General features: G+C 36.3%; 1 protein-coding gene and 2 long non-coding RNA genes across 5 annotated transcripts in view; 2 read left to right on the forward strand and 1 right to left on the reverse strand.

Annotated features, from left to right (window-relative positions):
• The window catches only part of LOC139990441 (regulator of G-protein signaling loco-like), a 41,507-nt gene that overhangs the window by 3,962 nt on the left and 14,496 nt on the right, over positions 1–23,049 (forward strand). Inside the window, exons 4-15 of one of the 3 annotated variants that reach the window (XM_072009680.1) lie at positions 1,481–1,591; positions 1,671–1,895; positions 1,999–2,237; positions 2,322–2,514; positions 2,763–2,972; positions 3,363–3,639; positions 3,727–3,875; positions 3,963–4,046; positions 4,147–4,291; positions 4,407–4,498; positions 4,681–4,939; positions 12,773–12,815. In XM_072009680.1, coding sequence (XP_071865781.1) covers positions 1,481–1,591; positions 1,671–1,895; positions 1,999–2,237; positions 2,322–2,514; positions 2,763–2,972; positions 3,363–3,639; positions 3,727–3,875; positions 3,963–4,046; positions 4,147–4,291; positions 4,407–4,498; positions 4,681–4,939; positions 12,773–12,815 — 2,027 coding nt within the window. The remainder of the gene's footprint in view (positions 1–1,480; positions 1,592–1,670; positions 1,896–1,998; positions 2,238–2,321; positions 2,515–2,762; positions 2,973–3,362; positions 3,640–3,726; positions 3,876–3,962; positions 4,047–4,146; positions 4,292–4,406; positions 4,499–4,680; positions 4,940–12,772; positions 12,816–23,049) is intronic. The other 2 variants (XM_072009681.1, XM_072009682.1) reach the window with 2 other exon arrangements.
• On the forward strand, positions 7,352–12,690 carry LOC139990527 (uncharacterized). The gene is made up of 2 exons (XR_011800582.1): positions 7,352–7,482; positions 10,068–12,690. It is a non-coding gene; the product is annotated as an uncharacterized lncRNA (long non-coding RNA).
• On the reverse strand, positions 13,101–15,001 carry LOC139990526 (uncharacterized). The gene is made up of 3 exons (XR_011800581.1): positions 13,989–15,001; positions 13,544–13,894; positions 13,101–13,468 (listed from the first exon to the last, which is right to left on the reverse strand). It is a non-coding gene; the product is annotated as an uncharacterized lncRNA (long non-coding RNA).

Consider the following 23,049-nt stretch of genomic DNA (forward strand, 5'->3'; position numbering starts at 1 on the left):
TGAGAGTGACATGTTACACACAAAATGAACGTGACGCTGTCGTGCAATAGTTACAATGTTGATTAGTATAGAATCATGGTTGAATTAATTATTTAGGAAAATTGATTGAATAATCGTTCATGTAAATTATCGGTTCGATTGTAAGAAATCGATCGGTCGATCGTGTCGGTTCTGTCGGTGTACGTCGTGTTCGGCTGACCATTGGGTTGAACAGACACCGTGTGTGGAATCATAATTGTCAACGGGTGCATCGCTGCAGTTGGGCGGAGCCCTTATTATTACGAGCATACCGCGATCTTGTTTTGATAGTTAATACCAAAGAAAATTATTTCCTTGACTGTATTATGTTTATATAAGTATTTTTATATTTTCTTCGATAAATGGGATCGTTACGCGTGTACACGAAGGAATACGATCTTCGATCACGACATGGATACCGTGGTGAAATCGGTATGTACGACACGGTCAATATTTTATGGAATTACTAGGAGATCATCTAATGGATTCTAGTTCGACGTTCTTTATTTTTTCAAAGTTAATTAGTTGTTTACATTAAAGAAGTGACAAAGTGAAATCGAAGAGCATTCTCGCTATTGTTATTTTATAAATCAGAACAGAAAATGAAATTTTAATGATTTGATCTATGATCCATAGTCGACAACGTCAAATCGATATGTTACGTCGATACGTTATACTGTTACACCGATACGTATTGTTATCGTTCTAATAATTAAAATTAATTATGATTTCGCGCCCTCTTCAATCTTTTTACAATTATATTTTCCTTAATTCTATTTCAATCATTTGTGATTATTATGTACTTGTTCAAATCTTATCAATGATTGATATATATTAAATAAGTGACTCAGATATTTATGGTTGCATATTTTTGTTGTCGGAAATGTTACGAAACAGGGAGGAAATAGATGTATTAAGAATTAGTTATTATCACGTACAATTATAAGTATTTTTCGTTTTTACGTTAGCTTTTTTTGTTTAGTATATTTTGTTACATAGAAGTATACAAACATAAGATATCATTTTTCTCTCTCTTTTTACTTTTGAATTCATAATTATAAATATTTTAAATTCTTAAAACGACTTATATACAGTTGCTTAATTATAGCTGTAGTACAATGGATTAGATTGACTATTATACGAATTCGAGTTAATGTATAAAAGACCATGAAGTTCTATTGGCAAGTAAATTAAATGTTATATAATAACAATTATTAAAGGCGGTATAAAGTTAGTGAATATATCTATTGCATACCTTTTTTTTTGTTCCTTGATTTATTCTTAACTAATATTTGTAATATTTGTTATGTTTGCAATACTTGTATATAATAATCGTAATATTCGTAACGTTCGTATAAGGCTGAAGGCGCACGCGCTTGGTCGTTTCCCCTATGACTCGTTTAATCCCATTTAACGACGTTATCAATAAAATATAATTTTTTTTAATGCTTCTTTCACACAGCACGGTAGTACACAATTATGCGATAAGAATACCGATTGTAAAAACATACATGCATGGGCCAATGGTTTTGAAAAATTACTAGAAGATCCAAAAGGTTTACAAACGTTCGCGGTAAGAATGAAATTTTATTTTCACTAAATAAATACACATTGCATATTTTTCTAATAACTTTTTTCTTTTCATAATTTAGGAATTTCTAAAAAAAGAATTTAGCCATGAAAATATTTACTTTTGGGCTGCTTGTGAGAGATACAAAGATACTAAAGATGTTACTACAAGACGTAAGTTGGCAAATCAAATTTACCAACGTCATTTGTCCACTACAGCAGCTGAACCTGTAAATGTTGATAGCCATGCAACTGGCCAAATAACGCAAGAACTTCTTAGTGAAGCACCTGCTGACCTTTTCTTACAGGTGTTCATGACATGTTTTTTTATTTTTCTGTTCAATTCTGCAACTGTGTTTATTACCATTATTAACATTATATTAGTTGTTCTTTATTAATAGAAATCGTTAGTTTGTATTTTATTTTCAGGCTCAAAAACAGGTTTTTAATCTAATGAAGTTTGATAGTTATCCAAGATTTTTAAGATCTGATTTATATCGTCGTTGTGTAGAAACAGGAAATTCCATAACTGGAGTAGAAGATTGTGATTTAAATCTTACCAGTTCTCCTAGTGTAAAGCTAAAGAAGAGTCACTCAGATGCAGAAGATCGATGTAGAAAATCTATTCTTCCATGGAATAGAAAAAACAGGTACTGATAATAAATAGTATTTAATAAATATTAATTGAAAACAAGTGTTGTCAGTGTATATTCGTCATAGTAATGTCTTTTTAGATCTAAATCAAAAGATCGTGGGGAATCTGAATATAATAAAGGCCCTAATAGAAATGAAACCATATATAAGAGCTTTACAACTATGAAAAGAGAAGCAGAAGGTAATAACAACGATGATAGTATTTCTATATCTAGCAGCAGGTCTTCATTAGCATCATGGGATTTGGCATTAAGACAATCATTCCACAAACATGTAAGTATTCTTCTTCTTTCTCTTACATTGTGATTCAAAATAAACTTAGAAACTATTTTGTTTGGTAAAGCAATTATATCGAAGGCAAGTATAACCATTGTATGTGTTAGTTTTACTTGTAATGCAAGTGTGTAGTAGATATTTTGGTATTGCAACTATGTGCAGATGTATGTTGAAAGCTAATGTTAGTGTTATTAAGCACACATTTAATTTCGAATCTACAAAGTTGTTGTATGTATAACTTGTAGTCTTTATCGTCCTACGAAGGACAGTCGAATGAAACGAAAGAAGTTCGTGCCAAATGTACCGGGTTATGTCGGGTAATATTACCCGATGGATCGACTACGGTTGTGCCAACTAGCCAAATGGAGAGTATTAAAGATGTGGTTACGCGCCTCCTTGATAAAAGAGCTCTTCGATATTCTAACTATGACGTTCTAATCCTTGCTACAGATGAGGTTTGTGATCTCTTGTATTTATTTAATGCATCTTTTAAGATTATCGCTCAAAACTAATAAAATAATTTGTTGACGTTAAACATGCTATTTATAGGACGTGCTTCTTTCTTGCACATAGTCTGATTGAATGAAATGATAAGGTTGAATGGTATAACGATTGTAGGAGATTATTGTTTTATGAGAATTGTTATGCATGCATTTCTGGTGTAGCTTTTGTAGTTGGGCACATTTGCATTAAACTTGATGTAAAATATACGTATTTTATGTATGCCGTACACGCATAATTTATAATCTAGTATAAACAATCCAATCGAAACGAATATTCGTTGTACTTGTTAATACCTATACAGTATTAATATCTGAAAATGATAAAAAATTTCTTGTTTTCAGACTATAGATACAAAATATCCATCATCGGTACTGGCTGGTCAAGAAGTGGAAGTTGTACCAACGAAAATATTGAAAGTCGATCTACCTTCCCGTCGAGTGATAACTGTGATTGCACATAAAGGCAGAACTCTTAAAGATGTACTAAGGCCACTTCTAAATAAGTATGGTTTTAATTTAGAAACTAGTACTGTATGGAGTGAAAACCACCGTGTTTGTACGGATGTACAGGCTATTGATGCTCCTGCAAGGCTAATTTTGACTAACATAAAGGATCAAGGTAATAAAAATGTTGGGATATAATAAGCTGTAAGAAATTGGTAAAACATTAACTGTTAAAATAATTTGAGGGGAAACATTTTTGTAGATCCACAGAAAGAATCGAACACAGTTAAATACACTCATGATGGATCAAATTCTCAATCCACTCTAGACGAAATCACAAATAGAGTATTTGAAGAGCTTCTGGTGGGCAAAGGCGCGAGTAAATATCATTACAATGATGGTTCATGTAAGGTAAGAAATGTCTTATTTATCTAAATAATTATCTGAAAAAATTAATTGCTTTTTTATTTATGGTTTATTTTATTTTCTGGGATATAGTCTGACGATCAACGTTCTGAGGGTTCTTCTATCTTGCCAAGTAAATTTTTTCTTCGAGATTCTACAATGCATGGAAAAAAGAAGGTATGGTAGATGCCTGTTATTTTATATGTCTACTTACATTCAATGTACATATTGCTTTTGAAGAGCGATTTTTATATATCCATATATTTTAATGTTAAAGGGAGGGAAGCCTAAATGTAATATGAACGAGAAAAGCAATGCGAACGATTATGTTTCCGAAGAAACTGCCAAATCTCATCCTCCTTTAATAGCAAAATGGCGGAACGGGGTAAAACTGCAATTACCGGGAAAATTCGACGGCGAAGGTAAACTATAGTTTTTATAAATTATAGTACGTGAATAGTATTGCTAATAATAGAATTAGAAATATCTGTGATTCTTTATTCAAGTATAGGATAATATTTATATTTATATTTATAGATTTATACGAAGGTTTAAAACGGGCACAAAGATCTAGATTAGAAGATCAGAGAGGCACAGAGATCAATTTTGAATTGCCAGACTTTTTAAAGGTAAACAAAAAACGAAACTTATATGTTCTGGGGTATAATAATGCGTATTTTTTAAATGGTACCAAACATTTTCATAAAGCATATTGTCAGTTATCGTAGTAACGTTTTTAAATACATTTCATTTTTGAAATTTTTATTATGCGTTGCGTTTCGACCCTTAAAGCTATGAAATTACTGATCAGAACAAGGAAAATGGTAAGCCGACGGATCGCAACAAAGTTCGAAGACCTAGGATAATATCTACCAATTGCGAAGCAAATGCCAAGTTTTACAGTTCGATTCACGAACGACAAAACTGTGGCGGACATGATCAAAATACGACAACAACAACAACAACACCTATAACAACAACATCGACCGCAACAACGACGTTGGCCTCAGCAAAGAATGGAGATCTTGATAAACGATTCCATGTATTGACTACTGGAAAGGAATTGCAGAGTAAGTCATCAGATAGTTCGTTCATATTAGATACAACTTTGACGGACGGAGATCGGACCGTTGTAGAGAATGGATCTTGCTCCCGAAGTACTGCTTTGGATTCTTTCGATACTCAAGTCAACTCGTTAAGTGTAATCAAATCATCGAAACCTCCACCCCTTCCGCCGAAGCCAAAAAATCTTGTAACATGCGCAACAAAAAGTGGGTATATCATGTCTTCGAAATCTTTACCAAAGTCAAATTGTGCCGTTTCTTTAAGTCCAACCGAATTTACTCGGAAAAATATTTTATAACGTATTGCATTAGGGAAACGACATTCACATATTTTTGTATCTAGAATACATAAAATATACCACAAAACGAGCGAAAGTGTTTTCTAATCAATTTTATATGTATCATATGCATTGCTACATATTTAAAATGGTAATAAGGCGAAAAAGTTTGTATTTGTAATATTATTCAGAACTTATTACCATTACGATTACTATCTTATATCATACCACTTTGCCTCGATCGATGGTAAAAGGTGCCCGATCCTCAAAGATGCCTTTATTCTAACGATATTCACAACGTATTTTTAATCATAAAAAAATTGTAGTATAAACTTATTTATGATGTTTTTACAGTACAGCTGTTACTCTCCTGGTTATACAGGACACATATTTTATTATTGTAATTTATAGTGAATGAATATTGTTATACGTAAACGATGGAAAAAATATTTGAGATTTTATGCACATTAAATAAATTATATAAACTTTGTTTTATAGAAGCGTTTCTTTTGTTTTTGTGTTAATTCGATATTTATTCCGATACAAATAGGGGAGGAAAATTTTTATAGTCGTGTAAATATATGTTCGGCGCACATAGGAACATGTGTTCAACGGTTTTCTGTCTCCTTTGTATTTTTGATTTCTTGATTTATTTCCTTGCGCTTTTGTAGGTGGCGTTATATGCAATGATAATATATTTACGCGGGCTTGTCATCATTGTCAGTTTGTTTAGCTCGATATACGAGTCAACGAAGTTCGATTTGATTATCGTGTTTCGACCAGCGAAATTATGTATGTATCTGACGTTAGTTTTTGATATGTTGTTCTACCATGTTAAAAGAGAATCGTTACAGTTAATTAGTACAAAGTGTAAAAAACTTGATTTTTCAATATTTCAAGTTGGAAACTTTTGTACAAAAGTCTTGTAAATAAAGTCTGATCAAAGAAAGGTAAGTAACTGAAAGATTAATTTAAAGATATATTTAAAGATTATTTTATTTCCCTTAAATATTACTTAGTTACTATTAAAGCAGAATATTTCGTCCTATAAAAGATAATAAGAAATCATCTTAAATTATTTAATGTTATTATCACCTAACCCTACACAGTGTAAATACGCTATCCGCTTCTTATCCTTTGTTCCATTCGTTCTGTTACTGTTCAAAGACGATTCTCTGTCATTCAATGATTATAAATGAGATATAATGTAGCATGTATATAAGAATAATTAAACTATTAAATTAAAAATACAATAGAACACATTTTTTATTGATAGTGTAAAAACTATTTTACTATTACGAAATTTCTCAAAATTTCTTACTTTCAACTTTTACTTTTTGAAGATTTTATCTTTTATCATTCGTTCCGTGTATCAAATAGTTACAATGTAATACAAAAGAGTTATATATAATTAGTGAAATTTAATATTATATTGTCTATTATATTATACGTATTAAATGTATCGACGAAGTAAGCAAGGGGAACACGTTTGTTGCTCTGTTCAAATCTTTTATTGTCAAAGTGTTTTTCGATGCGTTCGAGATTGAATAATTAGGTTCATACATGTATTATTAAAGAGGTAAAAAATAAGATACTGAAACCTTTTATTGTTGATATCGGTCAGATTTGATATTTACGACTGATAAGAGATAAACGTATAATTAATTGCTTCTAATTCTAATTGCAGGTTAAGTATAAGAAAGATTCACAAGATACTGCACATTAACTTGTGAAACAGTTTTTATTCGAAAGTTTGATTGGATAGCTATTTAGACTGAGAGAACAAAGTAAATAATTAAAAAATATTTTAGTTTAATATTATTATATTATATTATATATAATATAATAATGTTATAATTCAGAATATAATATTGAGTTCATCCTTCGCCCTTCATTATTTATCATTTTATCATTAAATTCGTGCTTCTTCGAATTCTCACGTAGATTCTAGATACATCTCTTCTATATTTCCGTTTGCAGATTATTTTTGATTCGTAGTCCTCGTAAGGGCACGTAAAACCTATTGGTTTAGACGCATTGAAAGTGTAGAAAAAATTGGACGCACAAGAGATACGATGTCTGGTTGTAAACGTGTGTCTGTATTATCGTGCATTACTGAAATAGACGAATGTTCACCGGACAAACGTCAAGAGCAAACAGCAACATTCGTGTCACCAATTTCCGGAATTGTTCGTAGCTTGATGAACTCCGCGCTCTCACCGCGCAATTATTCGAATTGCAAGAACAATGTAATCGATGAGAATGTAGTAGGTAAGCAAAATGAATACTTGCAAAACTACAACAGTACAGTGTCTCAAAAAATACATCGGCATATTTTAGTCATCAGATTTGTATAAGGAATACATATGTATATGTATACATATGTTTCTAACGCATAATTGGTAAGGTGGGAGCTATAAAACCGTAGTAATTTTCATTTTCACGATAATTTGGAAAATATCCTCTCCTAGCATTACATAGTTAATTAATGTATAACTTAACGACTATATAGCGATATATTACCCGAATTACCTACAATGCTACTTTTTATAGGTTTCTAAATATTTCTATTTATAAAAATGACCTTCATAGTAATTATGAGTTAAGTCTCATTTTTGGTTCATAAATTACTCATATTTGGTTAATTATCGATAATAAAAAAAATGTTGAAGTTGTGTAGAGAAAACTGCAAGTGGAGGGGAGTGTGATTAAGGTGGAATGGAGTGGGGGTAAAAAGCAACGTGGTGGGGATATGAAATAAGCTATTCACGTTGGAACGAGAATAACGGAATAAATACGTTATTTTGCGCAAACAGCAAATTAATGCAGAGCAATTTGCAATGATTGCTTCAATACATAAGTAATGTTCTCATATACATTTATTTTTCCGTTTATTTTGAAACAAAAAATCATCTGGTAGAATTAATGGTAAACCAATACGAAATGACTGACTTCTTTGATCAGAGGGAAAGCTGTTTGGGTTGACAAAAAAATCTGATTAGTAATTCGGTTTATAACCGTTAAAGGTTGCCGATCAAAACTTGGAGGTTCAGATTGCAAGACCTGCCTTACCGGCTCCACGAGAAATGCTAATACACCGAAACCCTCGAGAATACAAAAACCTGAGATACCCCTCACACCTTATAGGCCCTTATAGATTCTCGAAACCCTTTACCATCTCTTCGTCATTTTCTCTCTTCTTTCTCCTCCTTCTTTAATTTCTTTCACTCCATACGTCCACGTCGTCTTCCCCTTCCTATAATCTTTTTTTGCTTCTCCGCTCCACTTTTTTTCTTCTTGATCGACTTTATATTTATTCGAATATTTTAATTTGACATTTGCTTTTATTGTTCGTTCCGTAGTTATGGTAAAGATGCGTTAGCGTTTGAGACAGTTTGAAACGTTGGAAACAGACGTTTATCGCAACTCGCGATGCGGAAGAGCAAGAGCGCGGTGAAACGTATTTCGTTAGCAGCTGTGTTATTCCCTGAACGGTGACCTTTGTTTAATCGCCATTTGTGCTTTATCATATATTACGCGCTGATGCACGCGCGTGTATAATCATACACGTTATCAGAAATATCTATTTAACGTATAGTCCGTCTTTTTCCCCTCTACTTACTTGCTGTGTTTTTAAGGTTTCCTTTTTTTTATTAGTATTGTATAGTAAACAAAAGGGCAACAACCAGAATACTTCTGCACTAATTAATACTATCAATGAATTGTTAAGTGACAAGTTGTAGGCTATAAAAGTAAGCATAGAAGTAATTTTATAACTGTATGTCAAATAAGATGATTGGATTATTTGTAATTTGTAAAATTTGATCGTAAATTTTCATGTGTTTTATTATCAAACATGTTCCAATTATGTGAGAGAATCTATTGGTATTGTCAATTTGTAATTTGTGATTTGTTACAAAATATTTGTTCAGATTTCATTAATAATATTGGATCAATTGTGCCAGTACACATAAGACAACGCGAGCACAGATAATAAAGCACGTTGTTAATTTTCTCAAATCTTCAAGCAACCATAGGTAGGGGTCTCCCTTATTACCTGTGCTACCCTCTTTTCAAGTATTTTATTCATCGAAGGACGTTGAGAAGAGGAGTAAGAATGTACAATTAATAAGCAACATTATCTCATGTTACCGGAAATTGTTTTGCGATAATTTTTATTTTGCAATAATTTTGCGTCACTTTGTAAACGTATGAAGCGTTCCAATTTGATACCCTGACGGTTCGATGACGGTCATGGTGCAATGGGTTGCACCTGTGTGGTAAACGAGTGATATATAACTCTTTCATTCCATGGTTCGTGACTTATTTGTTAGTAGCTTCTATTTATTCGCTTGTTATGTATTTGGCTATCCAATTTGTTCATCTTTTTATTCATTGTAAAATAATTTTATTATTTAAATAGGATAGAAATAGAAGCAAAATACCATTGTTGCTTAAAGAAAGAGTATTAATACCGAAGGAGCCTACACGTTAGAAGAATATTAGGAAAATGAAATATTTCATGTTCATCAAGCAGCTATTTATAAAAATTACAATCTGATTCGGTGATATCCAGTTGGCGAGGGTAGTCGGCGCCCTATATATATCTCCTGTCGTTTTTTTGCTAACCGATCAATACTTCTACTGGTCAACCGTCGAATTTTTTCTCATCAACGAAATTGTACAAGTTGTATGAACGCTACTACAGCATAGGGAATTTGTGCGCTTAAGTGTATGATATATAACGTATTACGGTTGCAATGAGCATAGATAAGCTGAGATATGCAATTATATAAATACAATACAAATATACTAGCTTTCTCTATAATTTAGATAATTGTTATTTTTCTTAATAGGACAAAAAAATGAGGTTGTACCAAAGGAAAGAAAATGGATGAAAAGTGAAAGGATGAGGAAAATGGAAAGAGAAGGGGTGAGACAGAGAATATATGATCCACGGTAGGAACAACGGGAGCAATTAGGTGTAGTCGGGTACTAGAGCGTTGAACGCAGGAAAACGATGGGGCGCTAACGTGTGCCTCTGGTGTCTCCTGGTATTCCAAGGGGTCGGTACTTACCCCACTAGGGGAAGGTAAGGGCTCAGGGGGCAGACATATGAGCACACATGGGACGACAGTCACCACCTGGCAGTGTGTAGTCGAATGCTTACCATCGTTGAGCGAATATACGAACGTACGCGAGTGTACGAATGGTGGGTACCCAAGTGAAACGCGTTGCAACCCCAACCCTCCACTTGGCTCGTGCCACCGTACATTGTCGTAGGCTTTTCTTCTCTCGGTTATCGACTCGAAGACAGTCTGTTGGATGAAAACGGTTAGACTCTGCGACCATACACCGTTTCATTATATTTGCACGATTATTCTGCCACGTCTACTTCGGACACCAACAAGTATGTTCTAATTTAACGATTTGTTAATATTTGGAGGCTACATAAAGGAATTTTAAAGTCCAATACACTTGTAACTAGTTGCATATTATTTGTGGCTATCGTAATTGTATAATTATTCTGTGGTTTTATATAAAATTTTTTAGACTTTTTGCTTGTTTTTTTAAACGTAATATGTCTTTACGCATAGCGAGTGATTTTTCAATGCAAGTAACGATAAGTCACTCTTTTGGTTACCAAGTGGTCAGTCAGAAAATTGAGAAATATTGACTTGTTATGTTTTCCTTCTATAATCTTCATTCCAAATACAAATGCTGAGAGATATGAATAAACTGTACGTACTTCGGACTACTTGCGATAAGTTTCTATTATAATTTGGGTCAGATGACCACCATTATGTTTGCACAATCATTCTATTCTATCTACTTTAACACCAAATAATTCCTTCTTACTCAACAATTATTTTTAACATATTATTTTATATTTCAAATACAAATAACAGTGGATAAACAGATAAACATTAGTTACATTGAACAATGCGTGATAATCATTTATTGCAACGTTAGTTCAGACGTTTGTCTAAATTCGATTTTTATTTGATTCAATTTTGTTGATATGATATCGATCGGTAGCATGTACAGGCATGTATACTCTCATACATGTGTGCACGTACGATTCTAATGATTACGGAACATACGTTCGACATCTGCATCCTAATCTCGCTAGTCTGGTCCGCGTGAATGTGACAGCTCCTCCGCTAGTAGTTTGTATTTATTCTTTATTTATAGAACACAGATATTAACGTCGAAAATAGATTTTAGTAGGAGGGCGGTTATTCGAAAAGTCGACATGAACATGTACAAATGCAGTTCCACCCTAAAATCTCTCCCTCATCCTTCTCTCCTTGGTGGTGTGGTGTATATTTAACCATCGTCGTTTTTTTACGCGGTCCAACGGTCTAGTTAGATCTTTCCATGTTTCAGCTTAAGTCTCATCTTCGAAACCTTCAGCATCCTTTCCCTTTTAACACCAGCAACGACTAAAGCATAAAATTTGTACTAAAGAAATTAAATCGCAAATCTATTAAAACTTAGTAATTTACAAAAAAAATTAGCGAAGGATCATATCCTTCAAAGAAATTTACACGAGACTTCAGACAGAAAACTGTCCTGTACCAATATTTTTACTCGCTACTGGCCACGATACAGTCTTGTCCAGTAGTAAAGGAACGGTTGTTCTCTCTTGCTTTTTATTTGTAGTCTTTCGCTTGCCTCAGAATCTGTTTGACAATTCTGATGTAAGCTGGTGCAGTGACAAGACTGGTCAGTCGCGAAAAAAGAGTTATTCATTTTCGTAACCGTATCCGCATAGCCTCAACCGTAACCGTAACCACCGTAACCGTAACCACCTTAACCGTGCCATCGCAGGAAAAGGAAAGACAAGATGAAAAGAATCGTTAATGAAGAAAAAACATACTACCTGAGTTAACGCTGAGAGGTGGAATAAAGATAGTATGTCAGAACAGAATATTCCTCTTCTCTTTTTCTTTTTCTTTCTTTAAGTAAATAGTGTATTTTAAAAAAATCATTTAGAATATTTTATGCAAGAAGACTTACTTTATTTATAAAAGATATAATATAGATATGGTATAGTATAGATTATTTATAAGTAGGAGATATACTTTGTTTATAAATAATAGTTAAAAGGATAAATGTACTAGTAAGAAGTTGGTAACCAGTAAAACGAACGAACTCGTCACAGACACTGCACCAACTTCCTGCGGAAATACTGTACAGTGAACGCAATAAGGAGGAAAGGCGTTCCGGTCTTCTAGCGACCCTATTTCGTATTGCGGTCACCTTTTCTTTTACCTTTTACGCAAAATACACTCGTTACTGCTCGATTTCATGTTCTTATATTTTTCTCATATCTAACTATCCGGTCAGCATAGCGTTTAATATAAGAACTCTTTCTATCTAGGATATTTACAAATGAAGGAATGCTTGCAGATCGTTCGACTGATCGAAAATGAAAAAATGTATGCTTGTAGAATATATATTTTTATATATGTATCTATTATTTAATTTAACTTTCTATGCATGTATTTTATTCTTATACATCAACCAATTAATCTTATCTTTTATTTAATTCCAGATTTGGATCACCGTGAACAATCCAGTTATAGCAACAACAAACGGTGAGTATATTTTTTGGCTTCGATTCTAATAGTCGAGTAACATTTTATATTAACTCGTCAAACGTAGTACTACAAATTTTACGTCCTAACATAGCATCATTTGTAACATTATTATTAATATTTTTTTCTTATAAAAAGTTGACAATATGTACCGCTTTTTTTTTTAAATCGTTTATTCTAAGTCCCTCGTTATTTTGTTTCGTCTTTTCGTCATATCATTATACCGACAAAGCATTCGTTTGTTATTTACGAATTATTCGAGACCATCTTAAAAAATCAACGATGTATAAACAAAATTAACATTTCATATTAATGCATCATTTACAAATTATTCGACATTTGAAATATTTTGAAATGGACAATATATACACATTGATATACTGGATACCTCGTTGAACGCTATGACTCGAAAACGCTGACCAAGACCATTCATATTTTCTAGTTCCATTCATCGCGAGGAAGATTCACTTGTCTTTTCTTTCTCTTTCTACCTCACTCGCCGGTTCCCACCGTTTCTGGTAAGCTTATCCATCTCGTTCGGCGCCGTACTCGTCGGTTTTCTTTCCCGTTTCACGCTTCAACTAGCTCCTACGCTTTATTCGATATCATCCTCCCTCTTTTTCCTTCTTCTTCCTTCTGGACTCCTTCTATTCCTTTTACAACAAGTAGACAAACAGCAGATGGAAATAGTTGTTAAAATTATATCATGCGTTAGTTCATCTACTTACATTTGTTCGCATTCCAGCAAGTTTCTGCTGCAGTAGCCGATATTTTATCTTTATATTTCTCTTCGTTGCTCTCGTGACGCGACCGTTAAAAAATCAAGCAAAACGGTTCGGGCAAGCAAGTTCATCGTATCCCTACTCGCTAAGAATAACGCCGCCCACTTTAGCTCGTAGACGGTTCGGGTGCGTTTGGGTCGTGTATATGTTTCAACTTTGCTACACGAGAGACCACACGTGAACTAAGTCTCTAGCAATTTTACTCCCGTCGATCACGTTTGCGTACAGTACTCTGTAAAAGCCTTGGGCGATTTTGTAATGGCAATTAGTCGTACACTGTATCTCGTAACTATAAAACTATTCAAAAATGTTTGATTCTTACATGTTGCGATTAGTATAATAAGAAACGAGATACATCATGTTTGAGATCATAAAATATGAAATAGTATACCATTTCTTTTTCTTCAGAGAGCATAGGTTATGTTCATTGGAAGGATGGTAAGGAACTAGTTTCCGTTGGTGTCATAACTACATAACCAGCGTAACAGAGTGTTTTATTACACACAAATTGAACTCAGCATACAATGAAATAAAATTGTAACGATGACTTAGTAACGTCTAATAAATATATCACGTATATGAAGTATGGCTGTGAGCGCAAAGTTCAGAAAAAATTGACTTGATCTAGGGAACCGACATTGGCAAGTACGAAACTGGGATAGCATTACATAACCTAGCAACAGTTGTTTCTTTTTAGTCAAGATATAGCTGAAAGCAATAACAGTTCGATTTTATTTAGAAACTTGAGAACACAAATTTTTAATTAGGTATAACAGTCTTACATTAATCATATCTAATAAGACATTAATAACCAAATAAGATAACAATCTCGCCCAACAAACTCGAATTTCTTGAAGTCACGTGGATCGATTAACAAGGACGAGAGTAGAAATTTGAAAAAATATTCCAACCTAAGTAAATGATAATGATTTCTCAACAAAGTGGTGCCAAGTTACTTGAATTAATCAGAATGAGTCTTAAGACATCTGCACGCTGCTGTACATACATATAGACAGCACTAGCTATCGTATGTAATAGAAATTTAAAAGAAATATCGTATTTGGATATATTCACAGACATCTACCATTCAATGTAATATACAGTAGATACCAACTCTCATATGATATTCTACGACCGAAAAGTTTGTTAAAGGGAAGAGAAGTAACGTTGCCAACGAAGCGAGATCTATTTACAATTCGTTATTTGCTTTTACTAATCGAGGTTACCACGAAGCACGTTTTCGGTCGCTTTATCGCTATTATTTTCTTTCGACGAACAATTGTTCAGAATTGTTAGAAGAGGAATTTTTCATAGATACGCGTCAACGACACAAAACGTGTACGCGATACAGGCCAGGCATCTATGCGGTGGTCTCCCTCGTGAATGCAAATGCTTTGCGTTCCTTCTAAGAAAGCCGACTGGAAGGTAGGGGAAAGACAAACGAGCAAAAGAGAAGGAAGGAGGAAGGGAAGAAGTGAGAAAGAGATAAAGCAGCGGACTGTCATTGGCGGAGGTTTCCCGCCAAGATGCCCCACGCCAGGCTAACCGGTTTGTCGAAAGGGCCGACCGACCAGCCTCTTTTGGAATATTTCTCAGCTGATCGCCGCAACATTCCCGCTTTTTTTTTCCACCACCATCCTAGTCTTCCCTCCAAATTTCTCTCTTTCTCTCTTTTCTTCTCCTTCGTTCTTAACCTTTATGTTCGATTTTACGAATTAACTGTGCAATAAACCAAAGAAAAAAAAGAAGGAGAATCGACCAAGTAATCAAAGAACGAAAGAAACAAATTTGAAAGACACGTGATAAATATATTGAAAAATATATGAAAAACTAAATTGTCACTCGTGATGAGTCCCAATTAGAGTACTTTTTGAATCGAGTTTTCAGGTAGGTGTGAGAAGATGTTGAACACTGTGTAGTACCTGTGTCTCGCGGTCACGAGGATCGATATACTTACCTGAAATCTTCAAGAAAAGAGCCCACGAAAGGAAAAACGGCGCGTTTCGTTCTTTTGGTCTATTTTGCTTTGTTGCCGTGTGGGACTTGTCGTTGGAACGTAGCTATTGATGTCATGAGCCTTTTATTTATACAGTTTCCTTTGAATAAATCCACCGTAGAATTCCATTTATCAAACGATAGATCATTCTCTGCGGTCTCACATTTTTCTTTCATAAAACGTTACAAGAAGTAATTGAACTATTGGCGTGCACAGACTGCCAAGCAGTTTGAAAGATTTCTATTAGCTTCTTACTAATTTAAGCATTTTGTTAGTTGTCATTTTTCTTAAATTTTCCCACTTTACAAAATAGCAAAATCCTAAGAGCTAACTGCACACTTGGGATAATTGCTCTAATCGTGAACCATTTGAATCAAAATTCCAGTGAAGACTATATATATATATATATATATATATATATACTTGCACGAAATATCTTGTACCTGTTATATTCATTCTCAAATTTGTTCCGAACTTTACCAATACAATCGTGATAATCAAGTCTCGTTACGGTGCTAATGAAATTTCGAAATGTTTCGTAGAAAAGGAAAGGTTTCTACCAGTCCACGAATGTTTCCGTGAGCTGCTATATATATATATATATATGTACAGGAATATTTAGCGTGAAAAGATTAGTATACAGTAAATACAGCAAAAAATGGCATACGGTATAGTACTGGTATAAAAGGCATTTTTACAAAGAAATGGGTACTTTCTGGCGGATAAAATCAAAAAGATCTCAGCTTTAAACTACAGAGAGAAAGAGGGAGATAGGAAGATCATTATCCTATAAAAAAAGTCATAGGTTATAAACGGAAGTCACAAATTGCAAGTGCATCAAAACGAAATTCAGCGAGCGAACGTGTAACATTATGGTGAAAAGAAAAGATCGAAGATAGTCGTTCGATGCCGAAAGTGTGCGGCGATCAACCGACTCGCGTTTGATTATTTGAACCGTGATCGTCGTAACGGTTGGAGGCTAAAACGGTGAAGCGGAGATAATGAAAAACAAGCGCGATTCGTTGGATGCGCGGACAACGTGCGTGGACGTTCGTTGCAACTCGACCGGTTAGCGTGAAGAAACGAGACAACGTGGAAAGTAGGAATGAGCGCGGGAAAAGGTAGCCGCGATACCAACGTCGGTCTAAGGGTACAAATGTAAAGGGAACGGAATGGTGTTTACGCCTTGACAAGGTAGGGGGCGAGATGAGATGAAACGAGACGAGAAGAAGATAACATGAGAGGAGGCGAGAGCTGATGGGTCGAGACAGACCGAGACGAAGTTACAGTGTCTCATGAAAGTACTTGAAGAAACTTTTTCTATATATATTGCACGAAAAATGTTTTATTTCATTAGCACTGTAACGAGGCACGACTGTCGTGATTACATTGGCAAAATTTGAACGGAATCTGAAAATGTATGTAGAAGTTACACGATATTTACTTTCCAGTAAATGGAAAGTATGCGCCTCGCAAAGATCACCAAATTATATTGAAAGTTAACTATTCGCTATACTAGCAAGCCACAATATATAGTGAAACCACATTTAGCGTCAATTGTGTATTTAAGACTATTATTCATGAGGTATACTAATTTTTCAGTAAATATATGTTTGCAATAAATGTCTTGTAACTTTTATATATATTTTCGGATTGGTTTCAAATTTTAGTATTATAATTATGATAATCGCGTCTCGTTACAATGTTAGCGATATTTCCGAAAATCTCGTACAATGCACATAGTGTATTCATAAAAAAATTCTATTGTAAATGTTCAAATACTTTCGTGAGCCACTGTACGTCGCATCGCGTCGTCAGAAAGGCAAACCTGGTGGGGGATGGGGCCAGGGCCGGGGCCGGGACTGGGGCTGAGGCGAGTAGGCCGACGCGCAGCAGAAAACAAGCGTGGTCTTTTAAATCGGCGGCTACGAGGGATTTAAAAATGGCCGAGTCTGCCTACCCTTGACAGCCGTCCCTTCAGCTGGTCGGGCAAATACCATCAGCTGACCGGTTTTGGAGGGAAACTGACTGAGATTCTCGGTGATTTTGACCATTTCCGCGAAGCGACTCAATACCAAGCGCCGTTAATTGCTTTTTTCTTTGTGTATAAACCATTTATTGTGTGTCCTTATCCAGTCCGTGACTTGTATAGGAGAAGAACGGACATTGACCAAGAATACTATCTTAATGTTTCCAACGGTCTACAATACGAACTTTTCCGCTTGTAACTTTCCAACGTTCTACCTACCGAGAGTTATCGGAGACTCCGCTCTTTCTTCTCATATTACCAGTGCCCACGTGGAACAAATGCAAGATTGGATTGGAAGCGAGTAGTATTCAAGGAGTACGCTAAAATAAGATCGTATATTTATAAATATTTAAAACAAACGTATATGCGTATTTCACGGAAGCGAGGAAGTAGACGCGCGAATTAGCGAGTATACGTGTGGTCATAGGATGTCTTTTGTCATTCGAGATCAAAGGAAAGGAGCTGTTATCCGCGCACATACACGTAGCTACTCTCCGAACAGGTAGAGGGGAACAGGTTGTTATTCGTACTTATACGATTCACTCCCTCACAGGTAGCTGCATAGCGGCGGTAACCAACGAGCTGGACCAAACCCGAGAGCTGGTCGAGAAAGAAAGAAATCGGATGCATGCCTCGGCGGCTCGTTCCGGGGGATGAATTTTATTACGGTCTTCTTATAGCTCTTTCCTTTTATACTCGTTCCAAGATTCAGAGATCGTTATGTTCAGATCGTATCAATCGATAAGTGCTTTCATCTTTCTTCTTCTTGGGCGCGTGTTATCAACCTTTCACACGTTTCATCTTTATACTGGCTTCATCTTTTTGGATCGTCTTATATTTTTAAATAAACGGAAGAAGTATTTACGTGGATTGGTTTGATGCGCTTCTCTAATGCCGCGTCGGTTGACCGTTGCGCAACTTCCTCCTTCCTCTCAACTTCTTTCTCCAGTATCCACTCGGTGCCTGTTTGTCTGCATGCCTGCATGTCTACCCATACTCGTTTCCCCATCATCCCGTCACCTCATCCGCCTCATCTTCTACGCTTCTCGCGCCCCTCTCTCAAACACTCCTTTTGCCTCTCTCTTTCCGTATCTCTTTGCTTTCTTTCCTCCTTTTCTTCCTTCTATCATATCTTCCCCACCCACCAATCTTCACTTCGCTCTTTCGTCTTTCTCCTCCCTCCGACCCTTTCTCCTCTCTTTCTTCTTTTCTCGCGCGCCTTTTTTCTCCCACTCCTTTTTCGTTTGTTCTCTTACTATTCTTCTGCCATCTCAGTTCTCCGTTTATCCGTTACTTTTTCGAACCGTTTTTACTCCACTCGTAACGGTGGAGTTCGCCCCCAGCAACAGCGCCCTTCCAACCAATTTTTTCTCTCCCTTCCATTTCCTACATTATGCCTCCTACCACCCACTCCATTTCTCTCTGTCTCCCCCCACTCTCGTGCTTTCTATCGCGCTCTGTCGTTCGTTCACGCTCCAATCGATCGTGTGCTTACATAAGCACAAGCATTTAAAAAACTAGCTTCGCGCAATATTTCGAACGGTCCGTAACGTCGAACGTTGGAGCCTCGCTGTATGTAATCGGTTATAAAGTGTATTCGTGTACCGAGATCTTAGCGTCCTGGTAGAGGTGGCTTTGTGCGATGCGCAAAACGAGCAATTTGAACGAACGACCTTCGAACGCCGTGGTCTTTCACATCCTCACTTAGTAACCGAGCTAGCGTGAGAAAGTCGCCCCGGGGATGAACGACGTTGGTCGCAGATTTTCATCTTTTAAAGAGATTCGTTTCTTCGAGTCGTGGAAAGTTGGTTGGAAAAACCCAGGGAACTCTACAGGCCTCTCTGTAGACCAGCTGAATCGTTTACGCGCGAAATTTCACTCGTGAATTTCTTCCAGGTGTATTTTTATTTTTCCCGAGAAATTTTCCAAACGTTTCACTCAAGAACTAATCGTATAATGTAAATTTTTTGAGATTTTTTAAGAGAAAAAATTAGGTAGTCTAATAAATAATAAAAGGTGATTTTACATCGAAAGGGCTGCTCTTAGGTCCTACACTGATTGGACATTCTTTACTCCTCTTAATGAGTACTATAAGTTGTTTAAGCATCCAACCGCTCTTGTTAACGGCCTGTATTTAAGTGATTAATAATCGGCACGGCGAGTTAATTCGTCCTTCCCAGATTAACAGGTTAAGATCGAGACTGAAGAATATCGATTGATGCTTATTGTTTCGTTACTTGATGCAGACGAAACCTGTTGCAACTAGTTTCATTGTGAGTGAAATACTCGAGACTGTACGATACGCGGCGAGTATAGAGAAATAGCAAAGAACGGCTTTCTGGGAAGGTCATTTTATGAGAACGGTACGGAACAGGTCCGAAGGAACGTCGTTGTCGTCTTGAAAGAAACTAAGATTTCACTGTGAAGCGACAAGAGAGACCAGCAAACTCAAAAATGGGAAACTGTGGGAGGTATTAAAGGAAGGCTTTGAGCTTCCGTAGTGCTTGGCTAGCACGATGCATGGGTGGTAGATCGCTTTGTCGAGAAGTTGAAAGAGAGAAAAAGAGAAAAAGAGAAAAGTTGAGCCGCATTAGAAGCATACCAAAGCGATCTCTTTTCCTCTTCGTCGTTGTCATTGTTGAGAATCAGACAAGCAGATGAGAAAATGAATCTAGTATGATTAGACGACAATTGAGTTGCTTATTTGCCAAATCGTGGCTAACTCCACGAACCAAGAAGTAGAGGAAATTGACGAAATTATACGAGACAAGCTTCGATATCGATCAAGAGTATTGACGCTAATATTTTTAAAATCTCGAACTTTGATCTGTGAATGGTCCAATTAGACTGGAAGTTTTATGTGTAAATAATACATGTATATATATCTGATAGAAAATAAGGCTGCAAAAGATTGAATATTACCATCGACGATATCAATCGTATCGTTTAGACTGGCACAAAATACCAGAGGCGTTCCGCAAGATAAGAGTAACCGGAGCATTTAAACGGGAAGCGGTTGCGTAGGGACTGTAAATACGCTAATTGGGACATGGTCACAGCAACGTGCTTTAACGTCGGTTTAATATCCTCTAGAGCTGAGGGATTGGATCAAGTGGATATTACTCTTTTTCTGTTTTAAACGAAACATAGGCTAGAATATATCGTGTGAGAGCCAGGCCAAAACGACGTTAGCATCGCTCCTTCTTTCCCAATGTACTGTCGCTATTATTCAGATTTAAAGATACAAAATAAACGAATATACAAATTATACAAATAATAAAAATACTTTTCTCCAAATACGTTATACAACCGAACGATTTTCAATCGTAACTCTTTCCGTTTGGTATAGTAGTAAGCATAGAAAGATGTAAGGCATGTATACGAATTGGTATACAAGTCGGCGGGAGTTAGCGGGAGTTGGCGGGAATAGGTAGGCGGGATTTAATACCCGTTACGTCTCGAATAAATCGAAGCTAGTATGCAATTTGTTTTTATTCGAAATGTTCGCCTACATACTGCTATCAGTATTCTCCTTGAAAACAGGAATCTTTTCCTTTTTCCTATTGTACCTTCTCTGTATCTCCATCCCTTATCGTCATTCCTACCATGTTTACATCGTCACTTCTTTCCAACACTCTGTTTTCCTTATCCCCTTGTCAGTAGTCTTTCGCTCTTTTAACCGGAATCTCCTCGCCCCTATTCCCTATTCCCGTTTCCAGATCCGTTGATTTCTGTGGCCTCTTCATCGCGGCCTGTTCATGTCTACTTTGTATTAGTTGCTTAGTTCAATGTTGAGTCCCTTTTCCCCAGGGTTGGAACCGAAGTCGTCTCGGGGTCGTCGAAGCCCGAGACCGAGAACGAGACCGAATCCGGAGCCGAGTTCGAGACACGGCAAAACAGTGTGTTCCATGGGTGGTTGCTCTCTTCTCTCTTCTCTCTCTCTCTCTCGCGCGCGCGCGCGTGCGCACGCTTTCTCTCTTTCTCTCTCTCTTTCTCGCTCGCTCGCTCTCTTTTGCTCTTCTCTTCTCTCCTCTTCGCCCTCCATTCGCGCTCTTTCTCTCTCCAGCATGTACACAGACTTGTACACGCGAGAACGCTCGCCTTCCCTACCTCCTGGTCTCGGTCTATCTTTTTCTCTTTTCTTCGTTCCCGTCGCACCGTCGCGAACCTCAGCGGTGTCGCCTCTCCCCACTATAAAAGACCACGACCGACCGTTGAGATTTAAATTCCTCTCTGGGTGGACGGAGAAGAGTCTCCAGCCTGGGAACGGCGGCAACCTTCCTGCGCGGGACGAGGAGAAACTCATCGTCTCGCCGCTTTGACCGTCTACGCCGTTCGGTCATCGTCGTTTTTCCCTCCATTCCTTCTTTCGCGTGTTTTTGGGAACCGGCCCGTTTTGCGAATCGTACTTTTATACATAAACGTACTTTCTCAATTGAAAATCTTGTAAAACAGAAACAATCGGATCTTTATAACTATTGCACGATACAGGAAATTCGTTAGTCCTTCCGTTATTTCTTTCGTGTGTTTTTGGCAACCGGCTGCCGTTTTGCGAATCGTACTTTAGGCGCATTTGTACGAACGTGTTTCTTCAATTGAAAATCGAGTAGAACAGTAATGACGGTGCTTTTTAACATATTGTTGATAGATCACAAGTAAACATGCATATTCATGGACAAATGTTGTTAGTTTCTGTATAAGATAGTCGATTGCGTACGTTGATTTTTACATTAAATAGCCAATCGACAATGTGTTAACTATCGCATGATATGTAGATAAAATTTGGCTTTTTCTTTAATTTGCAAGTATCGTCATTTGTGCGTCTTCGAATGGAGTAATTTATGATCTGATTACGATTGGAGTGAATTGGATGAACGGAATTTTCAATACACGAAACACCTCAACATTTTCAGCGGTTGTGACGTAAAATAATTACAAATTCGATCGTCATTGACAATTTTTACACGTTTCTGTGAGAAGAGCTTATTACACGTATATTTGCAGGAAGTTTTAATTTCACTGTCCAAATTCTCAAAATTTTTATGCTCCGAACCTACCTCTTGTTTCAATAAGAGGAAGTTCTTTAATGATTAAAATGAAAAACATAGTATGAAGCTAAATAGAAAATTCTTACGTATATTAACAATGACTGTTAGTCTCCTTGGACTTAGCAAATTTTCTCGACAACGAAAGACACGATTGGTTCCACGCCACAAGGGGTCCAAGGGACACAGCAAAATTAAGAACGTCCTAACTTCTTGCCACGTTTTCTCCCGTTATACGTTTGGAAGATGTATGGTTTACTGAAAACAGTCGGCGAGAAAGTTTGATCTCAATTGAGGAACTGCGTAAGGTATATCTCAAGGCAGGAAGTAATTTCTGGTAAAGTTATATATTAACATGCGTTCAGTTCGAGCGACGAAATTC

Source organism: Bombus fervidus, chromosome 9 (assembly GCF_041682495.2).
Source record: "Bombus fervidus isolate BK054 chromosome 9, iyBomFerv1, whole genome shotgun sequence".
NCBI classification, from domain to species: domain Eukaryota; kingdom Metazoa; phylum Arthropoda; class Insecta; order Hymenoptera; family Apidae; genus Bombus; species Bombus fervidus.